This window comes from Erinaceus europaeus, unplaced genomic scaffold, assembly GCF_950295315.1.
Source record: "Erinaceus europaeus unplaced genomic scaffold, mEriEur2.1 scaffold_870, whole genome shotgun sequence".
NCBI lineage: Eukaryota > Metazoa > Chordata > Mammalia > Eulipotyphla > Erinaceidae > Erinaceus > Erinaceus europaeus.
The window spans coordinates 1,467-25,201 of NW_026647772.1; the positions used below are offsets into that span (position 1 = coordinate 1,467).

Genomic DNA, 23,735 nt, shown 5'->3' on the forward strand with positions numbered 1-23,735 from the left:
TGTTGTTGTTGGATAGGACAAAGAGAAATGGAGAGAGGAGGGGAAGACAGAGAAGGGGAGAGAAAGATAGACACCTGCAGACCTGCTTCACCCCTTGTGAAGCGACTCCCCTGCAGGTAGGGAGCCGGGGGCTGGAGCCAGGATCCTTAGGCCGGTCCTTACACTTTGCACCATTTGCGCTTAACCTGCTGTGCTACTGCCCAACTCCCTAGTTTTTTTTTTTATTATCTTTATATTTATTGGATAGAGCCAGAAATTGAGAGGGAAGTGAGATATAGAGAGGGAGAGAAACAGAGACACCTGCAGCCCTGCTTCACCACTTGAAAAGCTTCCCCCCTGCAGGAGGGGCCCAGGGGCTCAAACCTGGGTCCCTGAACACTGTAATGTGTGCACTCAACCAGGCACACCACCACCTGGCCGCACCACTGAGTTTTTTTTTATTAAAGTTATTTCTGATATAGTGATGACTTGCTAGGAGTCTTGGTGATCCTAGACATGGATACCTCTCAAGGGGAATTGTATTGCTGGCTACCCACCCAGATGTGTTGCTCCTTCAAACTGTGCATTATTAATGACTATGACTTCTCTTTGTGTTCCAGCCTGAAAGAATAGACCCAAGTGCATCGCGGCAAGGATATGATGTCCGCTCTGACGTCTGGAGTTTAGGGATCACATTGGTATGTTATCTTGAGTCCAACCTTGTCATAGTCGTATTAACGGTAGAAATCTAGAATTTCTAGAGTAATAGAGATTTAAAAATGAAAGAAAATAAATTTGGCCCTCCACCTCTTATAAGGACTACTCTTCCTTCCTTTTTTTTTTTTTTAATCATTTATTTATTTTGCCTCCAGGGTTATTGCTGGGGCTCAGTGCCTGCACTATGAATCCACTGCTCCTGGCGGCCACCTTTCCGCCTTTTGTTGCCCTGGTTATCGGTGCTTCCATTACCATTATTGTTGTCGTTGTTGTTGGACAGGACAGAGAGAAATTGAGAGAGGAGGGGAAGACAGAGACAGGGAGAGAAAGAGAGACACCTGCAGACCTGCTTCACCGCCCGTGAAGTGATTTCCTGCAGGTAGGGAGCTGGGCATTTCTTTCCTTTTTTTTAAATATTTTTTATATTTATTTTATTTATTCCCTTTTGTTGCCCTTGTTGTTTTATTGTTGTAGTTATTATTGTTGTCATTATTGTTGTTGGATAGGACAGAGAGAAATGGAGAGAGGAGGGGAAGACAGAGAGGGGGAGAGAAAGATAGACACCTGCAGACCTGCTTCACTTCTTGTGAAGCGACTCCCCTGCAGGTGGGGAGCCAGGGCTTGAACCGTGATCCTTATACTGGTCCTTGTGCTTTGCGCCACCTGCGCTTAACCCGCTGCGCTACAGCCCGACTCCCTATTTATTTCTTAATGGATAGAGACAGAGAGAAATTGAGAGGGGAGGGGGAAGACAAGAGACACCTGCAGCCCTGCTTCACTATTCATGAGGTTTGCCCCCTGCAGGTGGGCTCCAGGGGCTTGAACCTGGGTCCTTGCATACTGTAATGTGTGCGCTTAACCAGGTGCGCCACCACCTGGCCCCTCTGTTCCTCCCTTTCAATTTTTGTTTGTTTATTTATTTTTATTTTTTTTTGGTGGGGAAAAAGGGTGGAGCCAGACCCTTGTACATGTATGACATTTACCACTTTCAGCTTACTTTTTCATTCTGATTGAAAGAGAAAAAGAGGGAGGGAGGGGAGGAGGGAAAGAGAGAGAGAGAGAGAGAGAGAGAGGGAGAGAGAGATGGAGACTACAGTACTGGAGCTTCCCCCACTGCTGTGCATTTCTGTGCATTGCTGGGACTCAAATCTCTACCAAGCACTTGCCCTCCCCACTGGGCTCTAGCCAGTCCTACTTACCTATGTTTGCTCTCATAACCTTAATCACAGGGATTGTATAGTATATTCTTTTTTTTTTTTTGCCTCCAGGGTTATTGCTGGGGTTCCGTGCCTACACTGCGATTCCACTGCTCTTGGAGGCCAATTTTTTCCCATTTTGTTGCCCCTGTTGTTATTGTAATCATCACTGTTGTTGTTGGATAGGACAGAGAGAAATGGAGAGAGGAGGGGAAGACAGAAAGGGGGAAGAAAGATAGACAGCTGCAGACCTGCTTCACCACTTATGAAGCGACCCAGAGGTGTGGGGCCAGGGGCTCGAACTGGGATTCTTATGCCGGTCCTTGCACTTCACACCATATGCACTTAACCTACTGTGCTACCACCCGGCCCCTGTATATTCTTACTGTTGAAAAAGAAAAGGTAGTTTTCCATGGAACAGCTCCAGTATAGTAATTGTGGATCTCTTGGGTCAGATCATATGAATCTGAAACTAACCTCAGAGGAATAGGGAAGGCACCTCATGTATATATAATCAGTGCAGCAATGAAAATGTATTGATTTTTCCCATGCCACACAATACAGTATCTGTGTTAGGCGTACACATTTATATGTATGGAAAATAATTTCTACTTGGACTCTTGTGTTCACCAAACTGGAAAGTCAAAGAAGAATGGGCTTAAATGGTTGTTGAAGGCAGGACTACCTGTTTGGGTGATGGGTAGCTATTCTAAATGGCTGGTCTCTCTCAGAACAAAACAGAGCAGCATATAGTAAGAAAGCTACTAATTTGCAATCGACACAATTAAATTCCATATCACTGTATTTTAATATTACTTGGACAATTTTTTTTAAATGCCATTTCTAAATTTTGTTTGGAAGTTTTAGTTTTCTTGTAATTGCTTAATTTTATCAGAGCACTGCTCATGGTGGCAGAGGAAACTGAACCGGGGGCTTTGGAGCCTCAGGTATGAGGGTCTGTTTGCATAACCATCACGCTATCTAGCACTCCCCCACCCTCACCCTGCGCGCCCATGATTGCTTTTTTTTTTTTTTAAACCAGGATTTGATGGCTTTTTTTCCAACCTTCTTTCTTTCTAAATATTTTACATATTTTATTTTTTACTTTTTGAGAGGAATGCAGAGAGAGACACACAGAGAGAAACAGAGCACTGCTCAACTCTGGTTTATGGTGGTGCAGGGGATTAAACCTGGTATTTAGGAGCCTCAGGCATGAGAGTCTGTTTGCATAACCATGCTGTCTTCCCCGCCCTCTTCCTTCCTTCCTTCCTTCCTTCGTCCTTCCTGATCTTAAGCAGTTTATTCTACATTTAGTGTCAGTATTTCACTCGATGGGCCCACGTTCCTAGTTGGTAAGCCCAATTATTTAGTTAACAAAAGTGTTAGCTAACTAAATAATTTGTTCATTGGTATTACGTGGTCTTAAACATCAAATTCCTGTTTATTAGAATTACGTGCTCTTGCCAGTCAGCCTCAGTGAGTCATGCTGCCTTGTCTAGTGAATTCTCTCTACAGGGAATGGATGCCTAGTTAGTTAGTTACTCACCACTGCAGAGAACTCCACCTAGTTTTTCCTTGTGACCGAATATGGGAGATAGCTCTTGATGTTTTTTTCTTATTATGAAGTCAGCTGAGTAAAGGTGGTGGAATCCTTCAGTTCAGCAGAGAAAGAGAACTTGAGAATCTGTAGTCCTCAGCTGAGGCCATTTTCAGACACAAGGGATATTAATGGATCATAAATACCTGTCTGTGTTCAAATCCGTATATTTCAAAAAACAGGTCTTCATTATAGAAAGAAAAGTTTGTTCCACAGAAGGTTTTAACATAGATTTGTGACACATGCGCTTAACCAAGACAGAGAGAAATTTAGATGGAAAGGGGAGACTGAGAGGGAAAGAGACAGAGAGAGACACCTGCAGCCCTGCTTTACCACTTGTGAAGCTTTCTCTCCACAGGTGGCAACCAGGGGCTTGAACCTGGGTCCTTGCACACTATAATGTGTGCAATTAACCAGGTGTGCCACCTCCTGGCCCCTGTGTACTTAACTTTCTATGTTCAGGATATGAGTGAAACTATTCTGTAGTTGCCCTTTACCTCCTTACTGGCTTCACTGAACATCATCTTCTCCAATCCTATCTATTTTATCCTAAAGGACACAGTATCATCGTTTTTCTTTACTGCTGAATAATACTGTTAGTACAAAGTTTCTTTAGTAGTAATATCTCTGGTTGAAATTGTAGTAGCTGCACAGTATCTGCAGATAAGACTTGCTTATCTTTTATATGTAAATTGAGCTTCTATTTGTCGAATGAACTTTTGCCACACAAAGGAATTTTAACACTATTCTAAACCATGGACATTTGTTCAGATGACTACAAACTGTAGCTTCCTTACTAAAATATTGTAAACCAGTCTTCCCGAATGTCTTACTATACAAAGGTATCCAGACGAGAGGCTGTCCTAGGGTGGGAACTGTGGGGATACTGTTTTGAGTTAATATTCGGCATTTGTCTTTAGTTCAAGAAGCCTTTGGATTTGGTTGATAGAGAATTCTTGATGCTATCTAATTTCGGGAAAGCACTCTCACCTTTGTCTGATGCACCTCAACCTGATGAAGACTTGAGTTAGGATCTTGAGGAGTTTTGCTAGGAGCTTAGATTTTTAAAAGAACCCATCCCAGTGAGGAGTAGTGACTAACACCTGCTGTGTTTTGCTTTATCTTCCTTGCTCTCCTTAGTACGAATTGGCCACCGGCCGGTTTCCATATCCAAAGTGGAATAGTGTATTTGATCAACTGACACAAGTCGTAAAAGGAGATCCCCCACAGCTGAGTAATTCTGAGGAAAGAGAGTTCTCTCCGAGTTTCATTAACTTTGTCAACTTGTGGTGAGTACTTGACTTCTGAATACTCATAAACCTGGTAAAAAATAAAACAGAAGGAGGTTTACCTCATCTTAGTAACATTAGTTATTTATGCCAGGGCAGGGGAGTCTCCTTCTGACCTTGCCTTCTGAAAAACTGGGTGCCCACACAGATGTTCCAGCTAGCCTGGAGAAGCATCATTCTCTCATACGTCCACTCAGAGACTGAAGACAAACAGATGTGAGTGGCAGAGAAGCTACTGCTTCCTGATTTCTAGAACCTTGTAAAAAAAAAAAAAAAAAAACAGGATTGGGTGATAGCACAGCAGTTTAAGTGCACATGGTGCAAAGCGCAAGAACTGGCGTAAGGAGCCCGATTTGAGCCCCCAGCTCCCCACCTGCAGGGGAGTCACTTCACAAGCAGTGAAGCAGGTCTGCAGGTGTCTGTCTTTCTCAACCCCTCTCTGTCTTCCCCTCCTCTCTCTATTTCTCTCTGTCGTATACAACAATGAACAACATCAACAACAATAATGATCACAACAAGGCTGCAACAATAAGGGCAACAAAAGGGGGGAGGGAAATGACCTCCAGGAACAGTGGATTCATGGTGCAGGCACTGAGCCCCAGCAATAACCCTGGAGGCAAAAAAAAAAAAAAGAAGAAAACCTAGTTGAGATTGAGTATGTTATTCTCATGGGAATTTAGCAATGAAATTGAATAAGAATTAAGTCAGAAGCTTTTATTAAGTCCAGACTCTACCAGGTGAAACTTTCGAGGGTGAGTTTTTGCTCTGACATAACCTGCAGCATGCTTTGCTTGGGTATATGTAGAATTAAATCCAGTAACTCATTCAGAGACTGTTGGCTCCTGAAAAATCCTACTTAAGTAATGTGGTTTGTGCACCCTTGAGGAAGGGCGATTAGCATTGCTAGGATAAATATGCACAGATATAGCCATAATAGTTATGTACTCCGCTGTCTCAGTTTATTTTCAACAAAACATTTTTGTTGTCATTGGGATATTTTGATAGGGGGGTCGGGCAGTAGTGCAGTGGGTTAAGCACATATGGCGCAAAGCACTAGGACCGGCATAAGGACCCTGGTCGAGCCCCCCCCATCCCCCCCGTTCCCCACCTGCAGAGGGGGTCGCTTCACAGGTGGTGAAGCAGGTCTGCAGGTTTCCATCTTTCTCTCCCCCTCTCTGTCTTTCCCATCTCTCTCTATTTCCCTCTGTCCTTTCCAACAACAGTGGCATCAATAACAATAATAATAACCACAATGATGATAAAAAAAATAACAAGGGCAACAAAAGGGAACAAAAAGAATATTTTGATAGTTAATTTGTTTTGAAGCTTGATGTAAAAATAGGTTTGTGAGCATAAATCCAGAGCATTTAGTGTGTGTGTGTGTGTGTGTGTGTGTGTGTGTGTGTGTGTATGATAGGACAGAGAGAAAGAAAGTGAGAGAGGATAGGGAGATAGAGGAAGAGAAAGACACCTGCAGTCCTGCCTCACCACCGGTGAAGCAGACTCTCTGCAAGTTGGGGAGCAGAGACTTGAACTTAAGTCCTTGCACTTGGTAACATGTGCATTTAACTGGGTGCACCACCACCTGGTCTTGAGCATTTAGTATATATTTTTTTCATTTTCAAAAATGCTTTCTTTTCTTTACACTCCCCCCCCCCCTTTACTAGGAATGCAATTTCTCTTCTACTTTCTAGATTCTATAAGAGTTACAATTCATGGTCTAGTACTTGGGTGACATCTAAGTGGACCTCATGTGTGATGAAGGTTTTATACCTTCTGTTGATTAACTATTTGATGCAGAGGTCGCCCCCACGAAGACTAAAATACTTTTTGAGGAGGCTGAGATCATCTTAAGGGATTGGCATCTGAAGACTCCCTGCTGCCCCCCCCCCCCCCCCCCCCCCCGCCAGTAAAGGTGGCCAATTCCTTTGTTGCTACAGAGAACATCTCTAAGGTCAAATGCAGCAAAAAATCCTCACCTTTTAAGTTTCCAAAGAGATCAACTATCGCCAGTCTTGATTAACTTTTGATAGTGAAAGAAATTCACTTAAGGTTGCAAGGCAGTGTCGCAGCAGCAGGAAAATACAAACTAAACAAAAATCCTGCCAACATTAATTAGACAAGGTTGCGTTCAAGAAGAAATAAGCCTGGTGAAACTCTTCCGTATGCCGCATAGTCCTTGATGAAATTATAGTGTTGTAAAGCTTTGTACCAAAGAACACAGGATTGAGATAGAGAGTGTTTAAAATAATAATAATAATTAATAATAATAAGTGTGAGGACAGAGCCAGAGAGCTAACTCACCTGGTAGGGTACATGCCTTGCCATGGCACCATGTGTTATGCTCTATGTCATTGAAGGAATCTCTGGTTCTGTGGTCTTGGTCAATTTCCTTCTCCCCTCACCTTCTTTCTCTGGATGAAAAAGTCGGCTGGGGCCTATGGAATCCACATTGGTGGGGTTCTGCAAATAAACACAATATCAATCTAAGCATAAACCAATAAAACTTACATGTGTTTTTTTTTTTTTTTAAATCTCCCACTAGATTATTGGTTTCTCTTATATGAAATCTGTTCAAGGATATAGGATATATGTCAGGAAGCACACATGCATGCATGTATGTTTACACACACACACACATACACACACACACACTTTTATACCTAGATGTTTCTAAATATATTAACGAGATAGTATACTGAGATACAGCTGTGCCAGAGGGTATCCAGTGTTCCTAAAACTGTCTGATTGCGCATGCGTATGGTTGCTACATTTGGCCGGTTGTCTGCTTTGTTACTTGGCGTTTGAAGGGAAAACTGAGTTGGCTATTTGTAATGCTTCGTTTCTGAAAAGTAAAATACTTGACTAAATGTATTTCCGTTTCAGTAATATCATTTTAATGTTATTTCAGCCTTACAAAGGATGAATCCAAAAGGCCAAAGTATAAAGAACTTCTGGTGAGTAGGAAGCTTTGGGAATCCTGTCTTCCTGCCCGAGTTCCTTTTACTGTACTGGCTCAGTGGCAACCACCTGTTGGGTACCCGCACAGACAGGTAGTGTGACTAAAACACAGGTATTAGGAATGGGACAAATTTATAGTTAGCTTTTTCCTACTGATTTACTAGCTAGATTCTCAGGGAAATTTTTAGTTAGGGTTTTTTTTTTTTTTTTTTTTTGTCCATTTAAGGAACTATTTTCTTTTTTCTTTTTAAATATTTATTTATTCCCTTTTGTTGCCCTTGTTGTTTTATTGTCGTAGTTGTTGTTGGATAGGACAGAGAGAAATGGAGAGAGGAAGGGAAGAGAGAGAGTGGGGAGAGAAAGATAGACACCTGTAAACCTGCTTCACCGCCTATGAAGCGACTCCCCTGAAGGTGGGGAGCCGGGGCTCGAACCGGGATCCTTAGCCAGTCATTGTGCTTCACCCCATGTACGCTTAACCCGCTGCGCTACCGCCCAACTCCCAAGGAACTGTTTTCTACTGCGTGGTTTCTGTATCCAAAGCCAGTCCATAAGATTTAATGTGTTTACTTTGTCTTTATCTAAGGCTGTCACATGAATTTATATCATACAAGCTGTTATCATTTACTTGAAACTTTCCTTGAAAGTCGGACATTGAAATCACTTTATTAGATATGGCATGCATCTCCACAATGAAGAAAGTACAAGATAGGGATGTTTTAAGAAATGACTTACTTGGTTGACACTCATAGCTTCTAGCTCTTTAGGACATGAGGTGATAACCATCACCTTGATGGTTAACCCCTGCAGTGACTACAAATATCCAGTTAATAGAGAAACAGTGAAAGAAAAAATGTTGGTTGAATATAAATGGTGCAATTTTTGAGACAAATTTAGTGACTGTAGCCTTTAAAAAGTAGAAAGAAGGGAGTCGGGTGGTAGCGCAGCAAGTTAGGCACATGTGACGCAAAGCTCAAGGGTTGATGTAAGGATCCCAGTTCGAGCCCCTGGCTCCCCACCTGCAGGGGAGTCACTTCACAGGTGGTGAAGCAGGTCTGCAGGTGTCTGTCTTTCTCTTCCCCCGTCTGTCTTCCCCTCCTTTTTCCATTTCTCGCTGTCCTATCCAACAATGAAGACAACAGTAATAACTACAATAAAACAACAAGGGCAACAAAAGAGAATAAGTAAATGAAAAAAAAGTAGAGAGAGAAAAAAAAACCAAGTGTCCATTGAGCCTTTTTTTTTAGTAGGAGTCAGAAGGGTTGAAACTGAAGTCTTTTTGTAAGATACTTATGGGGAGCACTGGAATTTACCTAGGCATGCCCCCGTTCACTAAGATAATATGACACACAAGCCATCCTTGCCTCTCTCTGAACTTGTGCCTATATAGCTAGAACATTCGGTTCTTTTTTTTTTTTCTCTTCTGATAGATGCATTCTGGTGTCTTTCTCCTCTTTACTGTTCCTTACTTGGGTCCTCCCTTTTTATAAGCATTGCAGATCCCCCTCCTTTTGATAAGAGCTCTCATTTCTGTACTCCAGTCCTTGTGCTTTGCGCCACCTGCACTTAACCCACCGCGCTACAGCCTGACTCCCAAGAGCTCTCATTTCTGTGTCATACTGCAATTAGGACAAGTTAAAGATAGCCCTGTATGAATTCAGATATTTTTCCATTGTGTTTATTTATTTTTTTCCTTTCGATTTTCTTCTAGAAACATCCCTTTATTTTGATGTATGAAGAACGTACCGTTGAGGTCGCATGCTACGTCTGTAAAATCCTGGATCAAATGCCAGCTACTCCCAGCTCCCCCATGTATGTCGACTGATACCGCTGCTCCATCAGACTCTAGACAAAAGGGCTGAGAGGAAACAAGACGTAAAGAATCTTCATCCCGTATCACAGTGTTTTTTATTGCTCGCCCAGACACCATGTGCAATAAGATTGGTGTTCGCTTCCATCATGTCTGTATACTCCTGTCACCTAGAACGTGCTTCCCTGTCATACCCAATGGATCACACGCAGTGTTAGTGCCGGTCAGAAACACCTCATCCTGCTCTTTCGTGATAAACATGTTCATGAAATGTGCAAGTCTTGGACCGTGATTAGAGCACATCTTAAAAATCCATTTCTAGACTCAAAACCCGGTGACACAGCTTACTAGAATGGTATTTTTTGGTCAGATTCCCAAATGTCGGAGGAACGCAGTGATTGATGGGTGTTACTGTTTCTGAACAGAGAGACTCATGGCTTGAGTGAGAAGAGCTTCAACAGCCGACAAGACGCATTGCCTTCTGGAGCTGGGAGACCAAGGAGGAATTTACTTTCTTCACCAAGTGCAATAGATTTTACTGATTTGATATTCTGTTGCTTTACAGTCACAGTCGATGTCTGGGGATCGGTGCGCTCAGCCAAATTTCTCGGTTTGAAATCTCATGTTAAATTTAGAATGAATTTCTCTTTACCAAAAAATAAAAAACAAAACCATGTTGCGTTCAAAGAGGTGACCATTAAAATACTGAGACAGGACAGAATGTGTTCTTTTCTCCTTCACCAGTCCTGCTCTGCGTCGGGAAGACTCAGGAGTCTGCCACTTGTTTAAGAAGGTGCTGATCCTAAGAAATTTTCATTCTCAGAATTTGGTGTGCTGCCAACCAGATGTTCCACCTGCCACATACCACCAGGACTGAATGGAGACAAACAGCATACAGAGGGCAAAGTTTACAGATGTTTTTAATTCTAGTATCTTATCTGGAACGACTTGTAGCAGCTCTATATTTCCCTAGGAGCAACGTGCCTTGACTGATTAGATAAAGATCCCTTTGTAGGCAGCAAAAGACCAAATCTCATTTCTTTGTCGGCACCGGTCCAGGTCTTTAGTTTCTTAATCTCCATTCTGACCCACGAGGTTATTGCCGTTACGTGACCTTTCCGTAGTCCGATTATTTTGCCTTCCCCGCATATAAAAATCCTTTTATCGTTACCAGGGATGTTCTTAACCAAGGATTTTTAGCCCCCCAAATCTCCGTTATGCTGTAATGTTTTAACTGGCTGAGATAGGTATGCCCCAGCTGACATGATGGATTGATTGAGAAGCAGGTTTTTTTTTTTTTTCTCTTTCCTAGAGACACATTTGATTAAATGAGAATTGGAGATGACAGTCTCAGCTCATCTAAAAGACTATCATCTCGAATTCTCATCTTGAGCAGGTCATCATTTATTTCTTAGAATTGGAATTCTACAGGGGGACAAAAAAGAAACCCAAATCTTAGACGATGTACCATCTCTGTGCTGTGTTTCCCCACTGACGCGTTAGTCAAATTCTCTGGCCTCCCTGACCCTGTCCATTCGCCTTTGTAAAACAGTCGTCAGCACTCTTAGTAGTGCGAATACGCTGGAATATAAAAAGCAGCCATGATCTACAGCGCAGATGATGCCATCAGAGAACTAAAAGGGTGACAGCTATTGCTGTGTCCCTCTATCCCCACCTCCCCCACCCCAGAGGGACAGTCATAAATATCGTAATAACTAAGGAAGAAATGGTTCTGTTTCAAGTTGTATCCCTGAAAGTTTTGGGATTCAAAACTGATTTATCGCTTTGTTCCTCTGCCTGACTCTCCCATTTTCTCCCCCCTATGCCATTCTAAACCGTAGACTTCCCAGCACTGTAAAAGGGAAGCATTGCTGTCCATCTTCCTTCAACGTCACCAAGCCATCCCCCCCCCCCCGCCCCCACACACACACACCCACCCTGGGGACTCAGAAGGAGTTTGTTGCTCTGCTATCATTTTCTCATCTGACTCAGCATAGGGCCATTTTTATCACTATGTAAGTGGAGATAAAAAGCAATTCTGACTGTCCAGGATCTAATATGACCATTTTATTGTGTGGAATATGCCACCTGAAAAGGCAATTTTAGTGTATTAATCATAGATTATTATAAACTATAAACTTAAGGGCAATGAGTTTATTACATTGTATCTTTATGAAAACAAAAGGGTGTGTAGTGTTCACCAACTGTGAAAATAGTGTAAGAACTGTACATTGTGAGCTCTGGTTATTTTTCTCTTGTACCATAGAAAAATGTATAAAAAAATATCACAAAGCTAATGTGCAAGGATATTGCCTTATTTGTCTGTAAAAAAAAAAAAAAGTGGAGCTCAGTAACATAACTGCTTCTTGGAGCTTTGGAATATTTTATCCTGTATTCTTGTTTGAATTCTTTCTCTATTTAAGATATATACATGGAATCGAAGTGTTTATGTAATAGTTCTATCCTTTTGCCTGCAGGTCAGTTGTAATAAATCTAGGATGTGATGATGACTTTGCAATTTTATTTTCTGAAGTCAGAGGGGGAGAAAACTTAAGTCCATGCCATTTACTTACCTGTACATTTCATATTGGGGAAAATTCTGTTCTGAAGATATTTCTGATTTCTTTCTTTTTCTGCCCTTTGTGCAAATCCTTCGAGGTCACACCATGGATGGAAACTCAGTTGCAATCACTCAAATACTACCTGATACGTTTGGTTAGAGAGATTTGTGGGTCCAAACACTTATGGAGGTCAGACCTGAGAGACAAATGGATGGAGGTGATTAAAAACTCATGGAAGCCTGGAGCTATTAGAGAAGATATTTTTTCGGGGTGTGGTGGTAGCACACCTATTTGAGCGCACATTACAATGTGCAAGGATCCGGGTTCAAGGCCCTAACTGCAAGGGGGAAAGCTTTGCAAGTGGTGAAGCAGGGCTGCAGGTGTCTCTCCCTCTCTATCACCTTCCCTCTTGATCTCTGGCAGTCTCTATCCAATAAATAAATAAATAATAAAACAAATATTTCTTTAAAAAGGAGAGTTTTTTTTTCTGTTTTTTTAAATTATTTTTATATTTATTGATTTTCCCTTTTTTTGCCTTTGTTTTTTTTATTATTGTTGTTGTAATTGTTATTGTTATTGATGTAGTCATTGTTAGAACAGAGAGAAATGGAGAGAGGAGGGGAAGACAGAGAGGGGGAGAGAAAGACACCTACAGATCTGCTTCATCGCCTGTGAAGCAACTCCCTTGCAGGTGGGGAGCCGGGGGCTTGAACTGGGATCCTTATGCCGGTCCTTGTGCTTTGCACCATGTGCGCTTAACTCACTGCGCTACCTCCCGACTCCCTAAAAAGAGTTTTTTTTTCAAAGAAAAGATAACTTTGAAGCTCCAGTTCTGAAATTATATATCATACTACCACCTCTTGTTCATTGGTCAAATCCTAACTCATTGATCACATAGATTCAAATTCAGAAACTTACCCTTTTTTAAATTAAAAAAAAAATTTATAAGAAGGAAACATTGACAAAACCATAGGATAAGAGGGGGTACAACTCCACACAATTCCCACCACCAGAACTTCGTATCCCATCCCCTCCCCTGATAGCTTTCCTATTCTTTACCCCTCTGGGAGTATGGACCCAAGGTCATTGTAGGATGCAGAAGGTGGAAGGTCTGGCTTCTGTAATTGCTTCCCCGCTGAACATGGGCATTGACAGGTGGATCCATACTCCCAGCCTGTCTCTCTCTTTCCTTAGTGGGATGGGGCTGTGGGGAAGCAGGGCTCCAGGACACATTGGCGGGGTCATCTGCCCAGGGAAGTCTGGTTGGCATCATGGTAGCATCTGGAACCTGGTGGCTGAAAAGAGAGTAACATACAAAGCCAAACAAGTTGTTGACTAATCATGAACCTAAAGGCTGGAATAGTGCAGATGAAGGGTGTTTGTGTGTGTGTGTGTGTGTGTGTGTGTGTGTCTCCATTCTGTAGATAGCTAGTAGGCCTATTTTAGTTCTATTCCAAAGGGCTTGTGGCTATATATTTTTTTTTTCTTTTTTCCCCTGAGCCTGAAATCTGTTATGCAGGTGGATCCAAGGTATTGTCTGGAGAGATGATGTCATGACTGGAAAAAGGACCAGAAAGCTGCATCAGGGGAGAGAGTAGCTTCCAAATATGGGAAAGGTGTATAAATATTGTTGATTGTAAGCCTCATCAATTTGATCTGATCTGGGGCCCATATTCAGTTTAGGAGCCTATGTGACCTCTGCATCCTTATAGATCTGAGCTCACATTCTGTGGTCATGAGTAGGAACTTTCCAAGCTGCCCTAGTTTCAGGACCCATCTTCCTCAGGCCGAACAGAGTATGTTGTCCAGCCTCCTTTCGGATGATGGAACATTCTCTACCATTGTTGATCCACGTTGAGGGCAAGGTCTTATGGGGGCTCACAAAGAGGTCTATTGTGTTGTTCCTGATAGAGATGACTGGTAATATTGGGGAGAGGGATTTATTTGAGGCCTAGGCCCATCATGTCTGGGAATCTCAGGACTCCCCGACTAGGGCCCCAGCTAGGTCCCATGAGATAGAGCATATGTTCACATGTATCTATAAATTAGGACAAAATAATATACCTGAAACTTACCCTTCTCATGTGCTTAACTCTAACCTGATCTGAGATGCAGGAGACGGCATTCCAGTACCAGATATGGTAATTATCTGATACTTCCCAGAGAAGAGTAAGGCTATAAAAATTCTGACTTTTTTTTTCTTTAAACTAAGCTTTAGATGCTAGGGATAAAGATGTTGCCATGAAGTTTCCGGATCAGCACCAACAATGAGTCAGACAGTGCTAAGAGAAATAGATAGCTTAAGCTTTGTAATCTTTGAAGGACATACCCTGTATTTGTAATCTTAATTCAATTTTGCCTGTGACCTTCCAGAGTTAGATCATTGTATAACTTTTCAGATGCGCGATAAGACTTAGAGAAGTGGAGTTCTGGCTCAGATAAGAGGGAAGAGAGACAAAAATTCAAATAGAAGGTAATAACAGGAAATTACATTAATATGTCATCAAAGAAGTGTAAAGTTGAAAAAGCAGTGTATCGGGGCCAGGCAGTGGCACACCTGGTTGAGTGCACACGTTACAGTGCACAAGGACCCGGGTTCAAGCCCCTGGTCCCCACCTGCAAGGGGAAAGCTTCACGAGTGGTGGAGTAGGGCTGCAAGTGTCTCTCTGTCTCTCCCTCTTTCCATCTTCTCCTCCCCCCTCTCAGTTTCTGGCTGTCTCTTCCAATAAATAAATAAATAAAGATAATTTTTTTCCCGCTCAACTTGGATCAACAATGGTAGAGAATGTTCCATCCTCCCTTTGGAGGATGGCCAACATACTCTGCTACACCTGAGGAAGATGGACTAATACTGGGGCAGCCTGGAATGTTCCTACTCATGACCACAGACTGTGAGCTCAGATCTACAGGGATGCAGAGGTCACATAGGCTCCTAAGCTCACTATGGGCCCCAGATCACATCAATAGGGTTTTATAGTCAACAATATTTACACCCCTTTTCCATATTGGGGAGCTACTCTTCCCTGATCCAGCTTTCTGGTCCTTTTCCCAGCCATGATATTCTCTCCCCAGACAATAACTTGGATCCACCTGCATATCAAATTTCAGGCTCAGGCAAAAAAAAACAATTATAGCTACAGGTCCTTTGAAATATAACTACTAGCTATCGACAAAATGGAGGACCCCCCCCCCCCCCCAACACTTCATCTGCACTATTCCAGCCTTTAGGCCATGATTGTTCAACAATTTGTTTGGCTTTGTATGTCTTTTCAGCCACCAGTTTCCAGATGCTAGCAGGATGTGACCAGACTTCCCTGGAAGACAACCCCACCAATGTGCCTTGGAGCTCCACTTTCCCAGAGCCCTTCCCCACTAAGGAAAGAGAGAGATAGGCTGGGAGTATGGATCTACCTGTCAATGCCCATATTCAGCGGGGAAGCAATTACAGAAGCCAGACCTTCCACCTTCTGCATCCCACAATGATTTTGGGTCCATACTCTCAGAGGAGTAAGGAATAGGAAAGCTATCAGGGAAGGGGATGGGATACGGAGTTCTGGTGGTGGAAATTATGCAAAGTTGTACCCCTCTTATCCTATGGTTTTGTCAATGTTTCCTTTTTATAAATAAAAAATTTTTTTAAAAAGATAGTTTTTTTTTAAACGAAGAAAAGTAGTGTATCAGATGTCAGGCTCAGAAAAAAAACTAGTCATGGGCCCTTTGGAATATAACTAAAATAGGCTTATAACTATCTTCAAAAAGGAGACCCTCAAATCTTCATCTGCAATATTCTAGCCCTTAGGTTCATGATTAGTCAACAATTTGTTTGGCTTTATGTTAACTCTTCTTTCAGCCATGAGGTTCTAGATGCTACCATGATGCCAACCAGACTTCCCTGGACAGATGACCCCACCAATGTGTCCTGGAGCCCCGCTTGCTCAGAGCCCCGCCCCACTAGGGAAAGAAAGAGACAGGATGGGAGTATGCATCTACCTGTCAACGCCCATGTTCAGCGGGGAAACAATTACAGAAGCCAGACCTTCCACCTTCTGCACCCCACAATGACCCTGGGTCCATATTCCCAGAGGGTTAAAGAATAGGAAAGCTATCAGGGGAGGGGATGGGATATGGAGTTCTGGTGGTGGGAATTGTGTGGAGTTGTACCTCTCTTATCCTATGGTTTTGTCAGTGTTTCCTTTTTATAAATAAAAATTAAAGAAAGAAAGAAAGTAGAAGAGTGAACTATAGTTGGGCATACTCTGTCCAGAAATGTTCCCAAGACTTGACTTTATTGTTTTAGAACTAAGTTGAAGACCAAGATTCTGGAGCTAGGGAATTTGAAGAGTTTTTTTTTTTTTTGGGGGGGGGGAATTAATCACAGTAAATACAGTTTTTCACACGTGTAAAATTTCTCAATTGTCTGCAAAACACTTTAATCCCAGTCTAGGTCCTTCTTCACCATCATGCCCCAGGACCTGAAAACACTCCTCTACCCTCCCCACCTCCACCCCCCCAAGTCCTTTGCTTTGGTTCAATACACTCAAGTTAGTCCAAATTCTACTTTGTGTTTACCCTTCTATTATTATTTCTCAACTTCTGTCCATGAGGGGGATCATCCCATGTTCATTCTTCTCTTTCTGACTTTTCTCACTTAACACGATTCCTTCCAGCACCATCTAAGATGAGATAAAGAAGGTGACTTCAGGGGGTTGGGCGGTAGCACATGACGCAAAACGCAAAGACCCGCTTAAGGATCCTGGTTTGAGCCCCCAGCTCCCCACCTGCAGGGGAGTCGCCTCACAAGCGGTGAAGGTCTGCAGGTGTCTCTCTTTATCTTCCCCTCCTCTCTCCATTTCTCTCTGTCCTATTCAACAACAAACGACATCAACAATAACAATAATAACCACAACAAAGGCAATAAAAGGGGGGGAAATGGCCTTTAGGAGCAGTGGATTCATGGTGCAGGCACTGAGCTCCAGCAATAACCCTGGGCAAAAAAAAAAAAAGAAGAAGAAGAAGGTGACTTCATATTTTTTATAGCTGTGTAGTATTCCATTATGTCTATATACCACAACTTTTTCAGCCACTCATCTTTTGTTAGATACCAGGTTGCTTCCAGGTCTTGGCTATTACAAAATGTAATACTTTAAACAGGCATACACAGATCTTTCTTTTTTTTGGGGGGGGGGGGTAAGTGTGTTTTATTCTTTAGGCTATATCCCCAGGAGAGGAACTGCTGGGTCACAGGGTAGGTCCATTTATAGCCTGAGTTTTTGTGTTTTTTTTTTTTTTTTCCCTCCAGGGTTATCGCTGGGACTCATTGCCTGTACTACAAATCCGCTGCCATTTTTTTTTTCCATTGTTGTTGTTGTTGCTGCTGTTGGACAGAACACAGGAATGGAGAGAGGAGAGAAAGACAGAGAGGGGGAGAGAAAGAGAGACACCTGCAGACCTGCTTCACCGCCTGTGAAGCGACTCCCCTGCAGGTGGGGAGCTGGGGGTTCGAACCGGGATCCTTACACCAACCAGTCCTTGCACTTCACACTATGTACGCTTAGCCTTCTGTGATCTTTTTAACAATGTTGTAGACAGGAGTGGGGCCAAAGTGCATAGTGGAATCAGGGACACAGTGTAGGAATGTAAGAGACAAAGTAGGGAGTAAAAATAGCTGATTCATTGCTGATTATATATGTGAGGTAAAGAAGGAATGGGGAGTCTACCACTTTGAGAGACCTGGGCTCTTGTGCCATTCACACCCTTCCAAGGTTTGCTCACCTGCAGTGCTCTTTCGTGCCTCTTATGTATTGCCTTAGCTGGTTCCTTCTGTGTGGATCCTTTGCTTGTCTTCTGAAAGTACGTACTTACCTTCTAGAACCTCAATGAACTCTCATTGTCTGGGGAGTGTTTTCCATTTCTGTCCGTTCTGAAGTTAGCTGTGTTTCTCATTCATCTAGGCAACGTCTAGGCATGTTTCCTTTTAGTTTTCAGTCTTTCTTGACTTGGTTGTGAGTCATTAGCTATCTTTGTGGACCAGTGCTATAGTCAGCCCAGTTGTCTTATAATGATGATACCTTTCTGGCTTTTTAAAAAAAAAATTTTTTTTTTTTTGCCTCCAGGGTTATCGCTGGGGCTCAGTGCCTGCACTATGAATCCACTGCTCCTGGAGGCCATTTTTTTTTTTTTTTTTCCATTTTGTTGTTGTAATCTTTGTTGTTGTACAGGACAGAGAGAAGTGGAGAGAGGAGGGGAAGACAGAGAGGGGTCCTTGCTCTTTGCACCACCTGTGCTTAAACCGCTGTCCTACCACCCTACTCCCCAGCTATGAAGTCTCTTAAGAATAGTACTAAAAGAGGGAGTCGGGCGGTAGCGCATTGGGTTAAGTGCAAGTGGCTTGAAGTGCGAGGACTGGCATAAGGATCCTGGTTCGAGCCCCTGGATCCCCACCTGCAGGGGAGTCACTTCACAAGCGGTGAAGCAGGTCTGCAGGTGTCTATCTTTCTCTCCCCATCTGTCTTTCCCTCCTCTCTCCATTTCTTTCTGTCCTATCCAGCAATGATGACATCAATGACAACAATAACTACAACAATAAAACAACAAGGCAACAAAAGGGAATAAATATATTTTTAAAAGAATAATGCTAAAAGGAACATATAAATCTAAAAGAATTAAACAATAGGAACACCAAAATGGTAATTTCAATGAAAGACATAGTGGAAACTACTATTCTTTTCCTGAACCCTACACATACAGTGTCCAACCTTTCTCTCATTAGCAATAAAGAACAAAAAATAAAGATGTGAGATACATCTGGGATTGTAATTGCCTAGTTAGTGATTATTCCTCTACCCTTTTATTTTAGTGTTTACCTAGTTAATTGATTATAGTGCAATGTAAAACTTAAGTAAAACTTAAAACTTTTAACAATAACCTGTACTTGGTCACACAGTTTATTCATTATCCCATTTCTCTGCCTTGGTCAATGTTAACCCCATGGCCAACTGGATGGATCCCCTTCCCCTCCCCTCCCCTCCCCTCCCCTCCCCTCCCCTCCCCTCCCCTGCTCTCCTCTCCCCTCCCCTCCTCTGCCCTCCCTTCCCCTCCTCTCTCCTCCCCTCCCCTCCTTTCCTCTCCCCTCCCCTCCCCTACTCTCCTCTCCTCTACCCCTCCTCTCCTCTCCCCTCCCCTCCCCTCCTCTCCTCTCCTTTCCATTCCCCTCTCCTCTCCATTCACCTCCTATTCCTCTCCTCCCCTCCCCATCCCTTCCCTCCCTCCTCCCCTCCCCATCCCCTCCCCTCCCCTCCTTCTTTTTGCCTCCAGGGTTATCACTTGCTGCAGGCGCTATGAATCCACTGCTCCTGAAGGGTATTTTTTCCATTTTATCAATAGGACAGAGGGAAATTGAGAGGGGAGGAAGAGAGAAAGATAGATACCTGCTGACCTCCTTCACTGTTTGTGAAGCATCCCCCCTGCAGGTGGGGAGTGGGGACTGGAACTTGGATCCTTGCACAGGTCCTTGCACTTTATTTATTTGTTTTGTTTTTTAATTTTAATTAATTAACTTAGTTATAAAATGGAAACACCGACAAGACCATAGGATAAAAAGGGTACGATTCCTACCACCAGAGCTCTGTATCACTCCCCTCCCTTGATAGCATTCCTATTCTTTAGCCTAGTGAGACTGTGGACCTAGGGTCACCATGGGGTGCAGAAGGTGAAGGCTTTAGCTTCTGTAATTGCTTCCCTGATGAACATGGGTGTTGACAGGCCAATCCATACTCCCAGACTGCCTCTCTCTTTCCCTAGAGGGGCTGGGCTCTGAGGAAGCAAAGCTCTAGGGCACATTTGTGGGCGTGTCTGTCCAGGCAAGTCTGGTTGGCATCTGGAACCTGGTGGCTAAAAAAGAGTTACCATATAAAGCCATACAAATTGTTGATTAATCATGAATCTAAAGGCTACAGTATTTCAGATGAAGATTTGAGGGTCTCTGTTTTGGAAATAGTTAGTAGGTCTATTTTAGCTATATTCCAAAGGGCACACGACTTTATTAGCTTTTTTCTGAACCTGACATATGATATGCAGTTGGACCCAGGTTATTGTCTGGGGAGATGATGTTATGGCTGGAAAAAGAGCTATAAAGCTGGATCAAGGAAGAGAGTAGCTCCCAAATATAGGAAAGGTGTATAAATATTGTTGACTGCAAACCCCATTGATTTGATCTGGGCCCATATTCAGCATAGGAGCCTGTGTAACCTCTGCATCCCTGTAGGTCTGAACTTGCATTCTGTGGTCATGAGTAGGAACATTCCAAGTTGTACTTAACCCACTGTGCTACCACCCGACTCCCTGGAGGCTATTTTTTCCCTTTCGTTGCCCTTGTTGTTTATCATTGTTGTAGTTGTTATTGTTGTCATAGCTGTTGTTGTATGATAGGACAGAGAGAAATGGAGAGAGGAGGGGAAGACAGACGGGGGAGAGAAAGACAGACACCTGTAGACCTGCTTCACCGCCTGTGAAGCGACTCCCCTGCAGGTGGGGAGCCTGGGACTTGAACTGGGATTTTTTTTTTTTTTTTTTTTTTTGGCTCCAGGGTTATTGCTGGCGCTCAGTGCCTGCACCATGAATCCACTGCTCTTGGAGGTCATTTTCCCCCCTTTTGTTGCCCTTGTTGTTGTAGCCTTGTTGTGGTTATTATTGTTACTGTTGATGCCATTGGTTGTTGGATAGGACAGAGAAATGGAGAGAGGAGGAGGAGAAGACAGAGAGGGGGAGAGAAAGACACCTGCAGACCTGCTTCACCGTGAGGTGACTCCCCTGCAGGTGGGGAGCCGGGGTCTTGAACCGAGATCCTTCTGCCAGTCCTTGTGCTTTGTGCCACGTGCGCTTAACCCGCTGCGCTACCGCCGGGCCCCCATCAATATACTTTTTTTTAAAAGCAGCTGCGTTAAACTACAATCCACATGCCATAAACTGTAGCCATTCAGTGCTCAGTTAGTATTTTACTGACATGCAGACTCTAGTCAGTTTCACAACAGCTGCGTCATCTCAGAAACGCTCATATTCTAAAAGCTGTGATCATATTCTCTGATCAATTTCCTCTCCTTTGCAGAACTAATCATTTAGCCTATGACCTAATGATAATTCCCCACTCTGGAATTTAATGTGACTGGAAGTAAGCAAGCAAAACAACCTAACTTCTGTGCACGGAGTGTACTGTGGGAGGAGTTCTGTGTGCAAGCAAGCCTGTGGCAAACAATTCTTCCAGTCGTGTTGGATTTTAGTGGTTTGCCCATTTTCCTATAATGTTGGCTGCCGAAAGAACGACGTGGGAGAGAGGCACTGGTTTCTCTCCCCTTCCTCCCTCCCTTCTTTCCTCCCCTCCCCTCCCCTCCCCTCCCTTCCCCTCCCCTCCCCTCCCCTCCCCTTCCCTTCCCTTCCCTTCCCTTTCCTTTCCTCCAGGGTTATTACTGGGGCTTTGTGCCTGCACTACAAATCCACTGCTCCTGTGGCTTTAAAAAAAAAAAAATTAGATTTTTTTGGACAGAACAGAGAGAAATTCAAAAGGCAGGGGGAAGATAGAGAGGGAGAGAGACAGAGGGACACCTGCAGACCTGTTTCACCTCTTGTGAAGCGACCCCACCCCCACCCCGCTGCAGGTCAGGAACATGGGGCTGGAAGCGGCACCCTCGCGCGGTCCTTGATGCTTTGTACTATTTGCGCGCTTAATTTGGTGTGCCACAGCCAGACCCCAGCACTGCTTTCCATTAGAGACCTGAGCTGACCTCTAAAATTCTTTATGACTTCAGGTAGTGTCCAGAAAAGAGATTCTTGGACCCCTATGCTGAGCTCAAAGTCACTTTTTGCACAAGTGGGGAGCTTTTACAGAACCTCACCAAAAAACAAATGCTGTAACATCTACCACAAAGGCTTTATCTACCTCTCTGAACTGTTGGCGCATTCTGACTCCCTGGACAGCCGCTGACACCAGACAGGAATCCATGTGGGGGAGTTCAGACTTGGGCTGGGTTTCAATCTTTCATTAGCACTTGAGGTTGCGACTTTGAATCCCATGTTTCACTGTCCTCGTTGATAATTTGGGGGAATAATTTACTTTATAATGCATAGGTGAGGACTCAAAGAATAAATTCATCCTAGATGCTTTCCACAGTGTGTGACCCCTTATAAATGAGCAGAAGACAAGCTCAACTTAGTCATGGTTTAAAGGCCGAGGTGCATTCATTTCATTAACCACGTGGGGGCAGCAGATAGCTGAAAAGCAGGTTTCAGGAAAGGTTTAGTAGTTAAGTAGATTTTTTAGTCTCTGTAGATTCCGGGTCATCTAGTTCCATGGTTTCATATTTGCATTTTGAAGAAAAGAAGTGACTGCCTCGTGGCTATGCTAGTAATTGGTGACTTGAAACCAGTGACTGTGTTTTCCAGTTCACTGGTGAGTCATGTGATGACTGTCACCTTAAATTACTAGTCAGCTATACACATACTTGTGTGTCTGTGAATAGTTTAAAATCAGCCTATGGTTTTCAAGGTTTGGGCTGATGAATTTGTATTGCACTTTAAAGAAAATTTTTATATTTGTTTATTTTCCCTTTTGTTGCCCTTGTTGTTTAACATTGTTGTGGCTATTGTTGTTGTTATTGGCGTCATCGTTGTTGGATAGGACAGAGAGAAATGGAGAGAGGAGGGGAAGACAGAGAGGGGGAGAGAAAGAGAGACACTTGTAGACCTGCTTCACTGCCTGTGAAGTGACTCCCCTGAAAGTGGGGAGCCGGGGGCTCGAACCTGGATCCTTAAGCGGGTCCTTGCACTTTGCGCCACGCGTGCTTAACTCGCTGCGCCACCACCCCACTCCCTCATGTTACACTTTTTATTTTGCTGAGATCAGTGCTTAACAAGAAGTAGCTAACAGATGCTGTCTAGTGCACAATGCGCTGATAGATACACAGTTCTTTTTTTTTTAATTTAAAAATATTTATTTATTCCCTTTTGTTGCCTTTGTTGTTTTATTGTTGTTGTTGTTGGATAGGACAGAGAGAAATGGAGAGAGGAGGGGAAGACAGAGGGGGGAGAGAAAGATAGACACCTGCAGACCTGCTTCACCACCTGTGAAGTAACTCCCCTGCAGGTGGGGAGCTGGGGGGCTCAAACTGGGATCCTTGCACTTCGCAATATGTACATTGTGCTTAACCCGGTGCACTATGGCAACAGCCCCACCTTCCATTTCACATATATTCTTAGGATGAACTCTTCCAATGGAGTCTCCAAATGTTTTCAACCTTATCTCCCAAACCTGTAAATCTTGCTAAAATCTTGTTAAACTTCTCTTGGTATGAGCAGATCATTGAGTGCAGCTCTTGATTTTATACACAAAGATGGGGGGGGGGGACTTTCTCTTTTTGCTCTGAAATGTTGACACAGTGAATTCAGACCTGGAAAGTGTTGATTTCAGCACTCAGACATGACCAGTCTTGCCATTATTGTGAGACAGGAAGTAGTCTTGCATCATGGGCTGGGGAAGTTGTGAGAAGGCTGAGCTCAACCCAGCATACAGGAAAGGCCTGTGGGTGACTGAAGGGCAGATCAGGTAACAGGAGAAGGGATTTTGACGATGTGATG

The 23,735-nt window shown here is 43.3% G+C and overlaps 1 protein-coding gene across 1 annotated transcript; it reads left to right on the forward strand.

Annotated features, from left to right (window-relative positions):
- Positions 1 to 581: 581 nt before the first annotated feature.
- On the forward strand, positions 582 to 12,059 carry LOC132536465 (dual specificity mitogen-activated protein kinase kinase 4; the record flags this gene model as incomplete). The annotated part of the gene is made up of 4 exons (XM_060184372.1): positions 582 to 677; positions 4,630 to 4,778; positions 7,690 to 7,735; positions 9,451 to 12,059. Coding segments are annotated over 4 exons (405 nt in total), but the record flags the coding sequence as incomplete, so codon positions are not given.
- Between the last annotated feature and the right edge of the window lie 11,676 nt (positions 12,060 to 23,735).